This window comes from Anarhichas minor, unplaced genomic scaffold (genome assembly GCF_050575085.1).
Source record: "Anarhichas minor isolate MPS153535 unplaced genomic scaffold, ASM5057508v1 ptg000023l, whole genome shotgun sequence".
Classification (NCBI taxonomy): domain Eukaryota; kingdom Metazoa; phylum Chordata; class Actinopteri; order Perciformes; family Anarhichadidae; genus Anarhichas; species Anarhichas minor.
In genome coordinates this window covers 6,310,001-6,322,500 of record NW_027466469.1, presented here as the reverse complement: position 1 = coordinate 6,322,500, position 12,500 = coordinate 6,310,001, and the positions used below count along the sequence as shown (strand labels likewise).

Genomic DNA, 12,500 nt, shown 5'->3' with positions numbered 1-12,500 from the left:
ACCGTGTGTTGGTAGAGAACATGTCACTTGTAATTTAAACAACCACTAGTGGTTTGCACTGTATACGTGAACATTGAAGATGTGTAAATCTGTTAGATTTTAACTTTCAGCGGCCATACATTTAACAATAAATAATCAAAACAAAGCATATGAGTTGCAAGGTATGAACTTTGAAATACACAATGCACAATTGCACAATCACCTTCATGCTACACAAGAAAAACAAAACGTCCAATCAGGAGGAGTTTAAACAGCAGCTACAGAAACGCTGTTGGCTTCTCTGGCAGATAATATGGCCGGCATCTTCACATTAAAAGTTGACCACCAAAGACTACGGTTGAGCACAAAGCGTCACTGATGTAATCAAAGAGTCCACCCCCCCTCGTCTCACCGCTGTCGTGCACTCTTTCACCGTGGAACACACCGATCCAGGATGCCACGATTGATCCAGTTCATCTGCCGCTGTCAGCAGAAATCTAAAATGTTCCTCCGTTAATGCTTCAGATCCTGAAGTGTTCACGCCTTTCACCCTCTAGTCTCTTGAATTTAAAAAGACAAAGTCCTGCCACTGTGCAACCTTTGCTTTTACAATCATTGGTCCACCATCTGTGTGTGTGTTCTGGGTTCTCCACACTGGGTTCTGTAGAATTGCTCAGTTCAGTCAAATGTTTCATTGCTGATATAAACATTTATTTTACATAAATAAATGCATTGTGTTGATACAGAGCCAAGAAGGTGGTGGTCCAGGGCACCAATGTGGCTCATCTACTGGAGCTGCAGGCCCTGGCCATGAGCCTCAGCCTGCCCACCTACCTGGTGCAGGATGCAGGGATGACCCAGGTGAGGGAAACGAGACATTTTAGAGTTATCTTGTGTGTAAATGTCTGTAGGTATCCCCAATATATTATATATAATATATAAATTACTGATACTCGTATATCTGGTTAAAAAGTGGTTGTGTAAGTGTTGGGACATGAAGACAATCTAAACCCTTCTTGTGTTGGGCAGGTGGAGGCCGGGTCCCGCACTGTGCTGGCCATCATGGGCGAGGAGGAGATGGTGAACAACGTCACTGGGAGTCTGAAGCTGCTCTGAGGGGCTCAACCCCACTGGGGGGGGGAAGGCATTGCTCTGCAGTGCCACCGTGCATCCAGCAGAGGGCAGCGTTTCCCAGCGGCAGGCAGAGTCTTGGCATGCAAGCTTGTAACAACCTTTAAAAAAAAAAAAAAAAGACCTAAAGAACAAGGGAAAACGAGACATGTCCCAACACCAGAAAACACACACCCTCAGCCATTTGTTTCCCTTTCATTCTTTGTCTGAGCCGCTTAGTCGGCCGTTAAGAGCAGGAGGGGAGACCAGTGGTTCACAGGGGAACGGGGCAAAGGCAGCGGATTTATTTTTTCTGGTGACCTTTTTCAATCAGGCCACCTACTTAGAGGAGAGTCTTAAGATTAGAATCCTAATCAAGCTTCAAACACATCTAGTCTGTGGTCCAGTTTCAGATATGGCAAAGTAAAATCATGTATTTTTGGTGGCTGACCAATATTGTAATCATGCTTATTCAAGGTGCAGTGTACTGTAGAATAATGCATCATGTCATTATAATTAGCATAGCAGATGTAGTATTTACCCATTTGATTCACTACTCCTGAGTGAAGAGTAACTTATTAACTCATAATGCGTGAACACTCATTTTTAATGTTTAAATGATTTTGTGTCTAACTATTCTCCCAAAGATCCCTCTCCTATAGAATCAATGACATTACTCATTATTGATGAATGGCTATATTTTGAATACATTATGCCATATAATGTATAATCTGTGTTGTGCCATCCTAAACAGTATGCACAGTTACTGGACTTTGTTATATTGTTTTTCTTTTCTTTGTGTAAAAAGAAGAAAATCCTCCATTTCTTTGACTTATTGGTAGAGTTTGACGGTGGGCGAGAAGTTGTGTGGATCCAAAATGTCATGTAGTAAAGCTGTGTGCGGGCCCAACTTTATGCACTCTGACTGCCTGTGGTGGATAGTTTACACTTTTAAAGTTGGTCAATTTACAGCTCGACAGATACTTGTGTGTGTGTATAGCAATTCTTCTGGACCTGGTGAATAGTGGTGCGCACTAATAATCTTAATACACACAGAAGGACGTGTGAGCTGTTGTGTGTCTATGTTCTCACTAACAAATATTTGTGGGCATGAGCTGCCTCTCCCAGAAGTCTTAGCTTATTGTCAAAGATTTTATTTGTAACAAAAATCTTTAGAAAAAAAAAAGACTGGCAGTGGCATGCACGCAATATGAAATGTACATTTGAACAGTCGGAATCCCAAAGTTATGTCAATTTTAGTAACATGTCCACACTTTGATACCTCCTATGTTATACAGTCATTTATGTGAGTGCTTCAGACTATGGAGACAATTAAAAATGCCTCCAGATTAAATAACGAGCATCTTGAATCGTGTTTTTACCCCCACACACACTCCCCACACTCACACACGAGAGAGATTTGCTGGCAGTGGACGCATTGTGGGGGATGGGTTGAACGCAGCCATATTGCAGTGCGTGGTTATAGCACTGGCCATATGACATCGTTTTTTCACCGCAATAACAATGGCAGTATTGTGAATTATGGCCGCTTCCTGCCATGGGAGTCCGGCGGAGGGACGTGTAAACTGTCCTTCACGTATCACTCTCATGACGGTCCGTGGGAAGTGATTTAACGGAAAACAACCCGAGAAGTTGCCACAAAAACGGACGTGAAAGTGGCGACTTACAAGTGAAATTATAAGTACCGTCAAACATGAAGTCAATGCACTTATATGTGACCCTTTCGGCTGCTATGGGGCGTAACGTTAGCGGTTATATAATTAATCGACTAAGAAATGCATTCTGCCTCGATTGTGTCGAGCCGTATCACCGAGTTCACCTTGTATGTATCCATACGCAAATGCAACCGTCAGTGTGTTTCCTAGTAATTACTTATGAAGCTCGGAGTCTTCATCAATTGTTTTCTGGAAGCCGCACATCTGCAACAATTCCATTACACTGCTGTCTAATTCCGTGGCTTGTAAAACCTGTGCAACAAATGACGTTGGCATTTATCACCGCAGCCAATCACAGTCGCCCCCCACAAGTCTCATGACAGAACGAGAAGCCAATGGCGTCACTGCGACTATATGTTTATAAACAGTCAAAATTATATACTTGTATCTTTTTAAAAATGTTTGTAAATCCAGTGTGCGGTAGCTATACCAGTGACTTTAAAATATTTAACAGGAAACGAGGGCTGCGTGTCAATTCCCTTCATCTAACTTCATCACAGCAAAGGCTGCACTCGTTTTTTTTCGCCCGTTCTTTAAATACAACTTCCAGTAATAGTTTTTATTGAGTAGCTGCTGATTAGAGGTACTTTCGTTGTGTCGGTCACATTTTCAGTGTCTGCAAAGTGTGGGAATAGAAGTAGGAGGGACCAGAAATAAGTAGATGCGCCCAGGAGCCCTGGTCAATTTCCCTGTCCAACCGGGTCCAACCCCTCACCAGATGCTAGCAGAGTAACACCTCATACTCCATTCATCTGACACACCGGTAGGTGGGGCTGACCCAGCGGGCTAACCCTGCCTCTGGTGTCCCTGGAACTGGGCCCCAGAGACCCCATGTAGCTAACGCTTGCTCCTATCTATGAAAGCTCCTTCGACGTTAAATAGATGAATATAACGCTCGAATAAAAAACATTAATCCCACTAACGAATTCAAATGAATTCCATGGCATTCGAATTTAATAACGAGCATTTCCCGGAACCTTTGAAGGTACAGATCCTTTGTTGGGTGTGAAATTGTCCCCCGAATCCAGCCACTCTCTCTTGCTCTACTCCTTGTACGCCAACAGCACACGCATATTATAATATGACTGAAACTTCGCACCCCTCCTCTGAGCAGTGCCCGCCCCGTCTGACGTAGTTGACGGAGGAAAAAAATCGATGCTGTAATTTAGCTCAGACTTGCATCTATCGCGCGTGTGTAATATGACTGACACATTGCTGACGAATCATTGGCGAGAGGCGGGACATCGCAGCAAGGGCCGCCCAAGGAGAGAGCCCCTGCACTGTCGCCAGGAAAACCCCGTGGCGTGGTGGTGTGTCAGTTTCGCTGGGACCCGCGGTCGATGCCGGTGAGGAGGGGGATGGGCGCCTCTGCGAATGTAAGGACCCGAGACAGAATCAGAGCCCTGTATCACATACAGCAGCATATACCCCATTATAAATAGCGATAGTATATATAATACACTAAAATACATGGATTTATCCACCGGGGATCTATAATAGACACTCAATGGATGCAGTGCACCTGAACAGGACAGGGAATTTAACTTTCCGTCTATGCGTGGGAGACACTGAGAAGTTTGTTTCCTACCCCTGGAGAGGGAGCTACTTTTAAGGGCAAAGGATACAGGAGACTCCGAGGCCGACCTACAGGCCTACTGGTCTGTTTGGATTTGATGTTGGGATACTCTAAGGACCCACTATACATGCGTTTGCCTTGCTTGTTCAAGTTTGGAATGCCTCTTTAGGTGAGTACTTTTAATTCGTGTTCATTGTTAATATCACCCTCTATAGATGGAGGCAGTAACTCAAATGTTAACATAAGTAATGTTATTACAGACACATAGTGCTCCATGTTTTCAGTCAACCAAACATAGCTATGAAGCTAACGTTAACCAACTTGGCTTACTACTTAGCGTCCACTTAAGTTTATTCGAACAAGTTGGTTGATCTTTCCACTTTAAAGTGACTTGCTTGGCTAAAAGGCTCCATGTTGATGGTCTGCCTTGCAGGGCTGCTCTTAGCTGTGTCTGGACTGATCTTCCATGACTTTTTGATCAGCTCCTCGTGTTGTTTTTTGGTAGCTAGCTTGTAAGTCTGGGAATTCATCACATTACTAGTTTATCAAAGCGAACATTACAACATTATTTCAAGCAACCGTGTCCCAAAAGCTCTCAACACCATTATGCAAGTTTCCAAGAGTTTGACTCGTTTAACGTTTAGTCCATTAAGGGTGCCCTCAGTTCAGTTTTTATCTCAGTTTTCATACCAGGAATGATCCAGTAATACATGGCTATGGCTTTAAAGTTAACTGCACTACCAATTAGATATATTGTGTTTTGACCACAGCCCATTAAGCTACAAATTGAAGTAACGTTTAATAAATCCACCTTGGGTTTGTTAAGCAAGTTTCTCTAATGTGTTTCAGCAGAGGCTTGATATTCCCTAACGTTACAAAGTCAAAACAACACCACCAGCACATTATAGGGACTTCATTCGCGTTTGTTGCATAGTTATTAGGTTGAATTGATAGAATAACGTTGGACCTGCATACCAGCTCTTGGGCAAGGAAGTTCAGACTCAGACCGCGTAAGGTAAAATGCAAACTTGTTTTGTTCGAACCAAAACATGTATTTGGCTCTGCTCTTTTGACAGCAATGTGTTGAGTGTTGTTCTGGGACCACAAAACTGTCGAATTTTGTAAAAGTTATCCATGACACAACTTGCAATTTGATAATTATTTGCGACTCCTGTTAGCCAAGCAACCAGCTGCTGTGTTGGTGAACGTTAGCAGACGAGCCATAGGCAACAAATGCTATACTAGCCTTTAAGCTAACTTTCTGGATGTTTTCCAGTTGATTGTGTCCTTATTGTGAACCAGTGCTTTGGCACACACTCGGTGGACCTTCAACGTTACCTCTGTATGTAACGACGTATTTATAAGCTATTGCAGTAGGTTTCTGGACTAATATGTTTAGTTTTATGAAAAATATGGTTTGTATCATGGTGGTGTTTGGCTACATCATGTTAATGCATTTGTCTTCCTGCAATGCATTCCTAACTTCGCTCTGGCGTGTGAATCAAGCTGAAAGCTAGGTTGTGCTTGTGTTTTTTTTTCCCTGTTTCCCTTTCCGTGTGTGTGTGTGTGTGTGTGTGTGTGTGTACGCACGCACGCACGCAGCAATCAGAAAAGCAGATCTGTTGGGTAGTGACTTGCTCTTCTTCACCTCCCCCACCTACCAACCCCCAGCCTTGGTGGCGGTTAAGAGAAATGAGTGGTATTTTAGAGGGGAGCTCTTGTTTCCTTTTTTAGCCTCCATTTTTTATCTCAACGTGTGAGTAAGGACGAGTAGCATTGTTGAGTCGGAATGCAGCAGTCACAAGTTTCGACCAAGTTAGAGACCTCGCAGCTGCTATGTTTATAAAGACCAATCGGGTATTTTCTTCATTATGAGAGAAAGCTACATTATTTCAAGAATCAAGACCTGGTCTCCAGATTAAGCTATGCCATGTCATTTTCACGGTGTAGTTGATAATCATTTCCAGGTTAAATGAAACTAACATAACTGCGAGCTAGCGACAAGTGATACGGGGAATGCCTAAGATATTCAAATGAGCCTTGCCCTGCGTATGTTTTTGGTGAGGTTATTATTTTTTTCAGGACCCCGCGGTTTCCGAGCACTAATGGCTGCCCTAACCGTCGCCTGAGTAGCTGTGCTCCACTCAGCTGCACCACGCAGCCTCGCATTGTGCTGCGCCCCCGAGTCCGGAGCAGTGGACACGGCGAGCACAGAGAGAAAGGCGTTATTTGGCTCTATTGGACGCGGTTATGTCAATTAATGTGTCACCGGATGTGTGACGACCTCTCCGCAGGGATATTTGTGTCTGACCTATCGTAACTTCAGCTGGTCTACTTTAAACGCATCACTCTTTATACTCAGCAAACATCTTTGCTTGAATTGGATTGAATGTTTTGATATTACAAAATCTGGTGTCCATGGTGAATCGGTCAGTCATATTTAGGTGCTTGGTTGCTCACTAAAAGCACTGTACAAACTAATCCAGTACATTCCAACCAAACATGGTATTTCAAAATCCACTTAAGTTGATTTGAGATGGAAAAGAATGTATTTGTGGCTTCAAGTCGGTGTGTTTTTCCGATCCGGCGTCGACTTTGCTCCATGAGTACAAAGATTACACCTGTGCCCTGCTGGGGCCGTTCAGCCAGCACCAAGTATTTGGATTGATCCTCTTGATGCCTGTTGGAAGCCAGATTGCAGCGCACTGAGCCTTGTTTTGATTGGTTGCGACTGACATTCTCTGAATATGTTTCACATCTTATAATAGACTGTGTGGGCTGCAGCTAGCAAACCTGGCCTCTCGGAACCCATCGGAAAGACAAGCCCCTCCAGCATTTCCCCTGACCCTGGCGTGCCTTTTTAATTCACCCCCTACCCTGGGAAAGCTAAGAATGAATTGCTCGGCTGCATGTTGTTGCTCTGCCTCGGACTGACCCGCCGTGTTTTTTTTTTTTCCAGGCCTCTCAAGCAGCTTCTGATTATGTGAGATACATGTGTTAGGAGTGTTTAGTTACAACAATTGGTGAAAGAGCAGCACTGTGCGAGTGGATCAGTCTGCAGGACGGACCCAGTAGTGGCCTCTGAAATGTTGGAGATCTGTGCAGACATGCAACGTTGACCTGGCCCAGTTTTTTTTCTTGTTTACTGAGGAAATAAAGTGTCATTCACGTTCACACAGTGGTTACAATCCAAGAAATGTAATTGTTGGGTGACGTGCCCTTGAAAACACATTTAGAATATGTGAGCGCTGCGTTCCGATGTGTGGATCTTACTGCGTACAAAATTTAAACCCTGGTTTGTGTGTGCGCGCACTAGTACAAGACGGAGTGAATCAGGATGTTGGCCCATTTCCAAAAGAAGAAGACAGGATTCTGTCTCGATGCAGACGGTTGGAGAAGAGGGAGCAGGGGGTGTTGCTGTCAGGAATAGGAATGGGGGGGGGGCTGTCCTTTTAGCTTCCATTTGCATACTGATGCCGCTCTATCATTACATGGAGGGCAGGTGTAGCTATTGATATGTTAATGAGGTTTGCGTGTGTTGTGCCTATGTGACCAAGTCAACCAAGCCAGTGTTGTTAATCTATGGAAGCAGAAATATCAAATACAATACAAACAGTGAGAAGCACTTGTTTGCATTTTGTCTCTAGAATGTTGTTCGACTACACTGCATTTTATTAGCAACTGAAGCTCGTCTTGTTTCCTTAAGTTAAGCCCTGAGTCTTATAAAAAAATATTTAAAAAAAATATTAAAACGTTGATTCACATCTATACGTGTATATTTTTTTATTTACTTTGCATATGAAAAGTAATGCTTTTTAGATTTATATCCTGTCCATGTTTTCCCCCAATTCCTTCTGTTGTGTGAGAGTCAGCCACGAGATGCTTCCTGCCTTTGCTTTTTAATTTCGGGGACAGATGCAGCACTGGTCCATCCAGCTTCCCCTCTCTCTGCGTCTCCCCCTCTGCAGCTGCCCGTCTGTTGTGTGTGGCTCGCTGTCTTGCACAACGGGGTTAAAAACAAGTCGCTCCGACGCCTGCCTCACCGCTGCATTGCTATTGGTGCAGGAGCTCTGGAGCTGCTCCAATGGGGCGCAGCATTTCCTTCTGCGTTGGGGGAGCAGTGTTGCAGAGGGCTGTGCTGGTTAATTGTGTTTCGTGCCGAGAAGCAATGCTTCTTGGGAGAATAATGGAGGAGGAGGAGGCTCGGGGAGAAAAAAAAAAACAAGGCCGAAAAGGGGGGGTGAGGCAGGCAATCTACGTAATCATCTCTTTCTCTCTCGCTCTCTCTCTCGCTCTCTTGTTTTATTGCACCCTTATGTTTTGTCCTTCATTTCCTTTTCTTTCTCTCACTGTCACGCTGCCTTTCTTGTGATACTTGGCCAATCGTGTAGCAGGAAGAAAAAAAAGCTCACCAATATTCCGAGTTGTCGTCCACCTTTAGAACTGCGGGCAGACATTTTAGGCTTCACCACATTAACCCTCCTCTCTCTTTCCCTTCCCACCCTTTCCTCTGGTCCCACTTGTTTCTTTCTTTCATGCAGCCTAACCAAGGAGTGCAAATAATGATTAAATGATTCAAATACTTTGTGTGAGGTGAAACCTAGGTTGCAAAATCTACAAGCACATTTCCAATTGTGTTTGCTCAGAGGGTGTTGTCAGGCAGAGAGAGAGAGACGGAGAGAATAAGGAGCAGGGCAGAAGAAAAACAACCAAGAAGAGCATTTGCACCAAAGTCAAGCCACTCGACACCAACCCGCTCACAGCTGCCCTGTTTTGTAATGCACAAAGAAACGAACGGCCGGTGCCAGTTTTTTTCCAGTTCACAAGGGCCTTGTTCTGTCACCTTGAGCAAATGGTTCCTGTCGGGCAGAGTGAGGTGGGAGGATTCACACACACAAACACACTTCTCCTCAAGACGTTGAGGATGTAGGTTTGCTGGATTCATATTGAATGTGAAAGAGTGAGTGGGACAATTAAAGTCCTTCAGCAGTTCAAAATGGCTGCAGTGATTTGACTCCGTGTGACACCTCGCAATCTTGCGTCGTGCTGCAAATGTTGTTGTTTTTTCAAGGTGGAGCCAGGGCATGCCCTCGTGTTGCTCTGGATAAGACTAAAGTCGTCCAAAAGAGGAAATGGAAATGTCATGCAAATTTGTTTGTCATGCAGTGAGATCATGTGTGAGAAACAGAGGGTGTCTCTGGTTTATGTTATGCCAAAGCATGAGCTCATCTAACATCAAGATGGCTGTTTTGGCCTTCGTGCCCTATGCGATAACGCTACTTAGAAAACATCCCTCCCCACATTTGGGAGTAGACATGGCTTACCCTCGAAATCTCTTAAATATTAGAGATGTTCCGATTCAATGTTTTCCTTCCCGGCCGATACGTAGCAATCCCATACCAGTGTGTAAAATTACAAAAAAGGGTCCAAATTCATTACATTACAGTCATTTAGCAGACGCTTTTATCCAAAGTGACTTACAATAAGTGTATTCAACATAGGTATTCAAGAGAACTACTAGTCACCAGAAGTCATAAGTGCATCTCCTTTTTTAAACAAGCATTTAAGAGCATAAACCAGAGCAAAAGTACAGTGCAGAAACAAACTAATACGATAAGTGCAACAAACTAATCATAATACTTCCCTCTCTAATATCTATTTTATATTGCTGTGAAAACATTTCCAGGATTCTTTCCAATTTCTCACTAAAAACTTGAACACATCATGATAGCGTCATAATTGACCTTTGTTCAAAACTACTGAATAGAGCTTTAACGCATCATCGTGAAACTCTACACAGCCAAACATTAACTAGCTCTCCTCCTGCCGATTTCAACACAGATTTGTTAACAATGTGGCATTATCATGGAAAAAAATGTGTTTAACCACAGCTGTGTCTCTTTAGCACAAGTGCAGTAGCCATTGGGTAGGTTGTACAGGTAAGGTAGCGAGTGACGCATGTCGTCGTTCCTGTGTTACTACGCAAATGAGCGTGATATGTTACCGGTGTATCGGATCGGTGTGTAGACTTGACCATAACCGATCCAGCAGCTACACCGGAGGCATTCCAGATACTCCCATGGGAACAGCTCTGTTAAATGTAACCTGTGAATCTCAAACACACAACGGTGAAGATTTTGACTTCCAACACAGTTTGAATTGTCGTGTGTGTGTGTGTGTATATATATGTATATGTGTGTATATATACGTGTGTGTGTGTATATATTTATGTGTATATGTGTGTGTGTGTATATATGTGTATATATACGTGTGTGTGTATATATGTGTATATATACGTGTGTGTATATATGTGTATATATACGTGTGTGTGTATATATGTGTATATATACGTGTGTGTATATATGTGTATATATACGTGTGTGTATATATGTGTATATATACACGTGTGTGTATATATGTGTATATATACGTGTGTGTGTATATATGTGTATATATACGTGTGTGTGTATATATGTGTATATATACGTGTGTGTGTATATATGTGTATATATACGTGTGTGTGTATACATGTGTATATATACGTGTGTGTGTATATATGTGTATATATGTGTATATATGTGTATATATACGTGTGTGTGTATATATGTGTGTATATACGTGTGTGTGTATATATGTGTGTATATACACGTGTGTGTGTATATATGTGTATATATACACGTGTGTGTGTATATGTGTGTATATATACACGTGTGTGTGTATATATGTGTATATATACACGTGTGTGTGTATATGTGTGTATATATACACGTGTGTGTGTGTATATGTGTGTATATATACACGTGTGTGTGTATATATGTGTATATATACACGTGTGTGTGTATATATGTGTATATATACACGTGTGTGTGTATATATGTGTATATATACACGTGTGTGTGTGTATATATGTGTATATATACACGTGTGTGTGTGTGTATATATGTGTATATATACACGTGTGTGTGTGTGTGTATATATGTGTATATATACACGTGTGTGTGTGTATATACACGTGTGTGTGTATATATACGTGTGTGTATATATGTGTATATATACGTGTGTGTGTACGTGTATATATACGTGTGTGTGTGTACGTGTATATATACGTGTGTGTGTGTACGTGTATATATACGTGTGTGTGTACGTGTATATATATATACGTGTGTGTGTGTACGTGTATATATATACGTGTGTGTGTACGTGTATATATATACGTGTGTGTGTACGTATATATATACGTGTGTGTGTGTACGTATATATATACGTGTGTGTGTGTACGTATATATATACGTGTGTGTGTATACGTATATATATACGTGTGTGTGTATACGTATATATATACGTGTGTGTGTGTATACGTATATATATACGTGTGTGTATACGTGTATATATACGTGTGTGTACGTGTATATATACGTGTGTGTATATATATACGTGTATATATACGTGTGTGTATATATGTATATATACACACACGTGTGTGTGTGTATATACACGTGTGTGTGTGTGTATATATGTATATATATACGTGTGTATATATACACGTGTGTGTGTATATATACGTATATATATACGTGTGTGTGTATATATACACGTGTGTGTGTATATATACGTATATATATACGTGTGTGTGTATATATACACGTGTGTGTGTGTATATATGTATATATATACGTGTGTGTGTGTATATATATACACGTGTGTGTGTGTATATATATACGTGTGTGTGTGTATATATATACGTGTGTGTATATATGTATATATATATACGTGTGTGTATATATATATACGTATATATATATATATATATATACGTATATATATATATATACGTGTGTGTATATATATATATATATATATACGTGTGTGTATATATATATATATATACGTGTGTGTATATATATATGTGTATATATATGTGTGTATATATATATATATGTATATATGTGTGTGTATATATATGTGTGTGTATATACGTGTGTATATATACGTGTATATATACGTGTGTGTGTATATACGTGTGTGTGTATATACGTGTGTGTGTATATACGTGTGTGTATATACGTGTATATATACGTGTGTGTATATACGTGTATATA

The 12,500-nt window shown here is 41.6% G+C and overlaps 2 protein-coding genes across 13 annotated transcripts in view; both read left to right on the top strand.

The window, feature by feature from the left end:
• LOC142955303 (putative peptidyl-tRNA hydrolase 2) overlaps positions 1-2,459 on the top strand; it is a 7,663-nt gene extending 5,204 nt beyond the window's left edge. The window contains exons 6-7 of the mRNA XM_076096772.1: positions 726-840; positions 1,009-2,459. Of these exons, the coding sequence (XP_075952887.1) occupies positions 726-840; positions 1,009-1,095 (202 nt within the window). The 3' untranslated portion in view covers positions 1,096-2,459. The remainder of the gene's footprint in view (positions 1-725; positions 841-1,008) is intronic.
• A 1,641-nt stretch (positions 2,460-4,100) lies between these two features.
• The window catches only part of setd5 (SET domain containing 5), a 42,572-nt gene continuing 34,172 nt past the window's right edge, over positions 4,101-12,500 (top strand). For 3 of the 12 annotated variants that reach the window (XM_076097067.1, XM_076097065.1, XM_076097066.1), the window contains exon 1: positions 4,101-4,570. Coding sequence is in view for 9 of the 12 variants with exons in the window: in XM_076097058.1 (XP_075953173.1) it covers positions 4,166-4,201 (36 nt within the window). In the remaining 3 variants the exon portion in view is untranslated. The remainder of the gene's footprint in view (positions 4,571-12,500) is intronic. The other 9 variants (XM_076097060.1, XM_076097057.1, XM_076097056.1 and 6 more) reach the window with 6 other exon arrangements.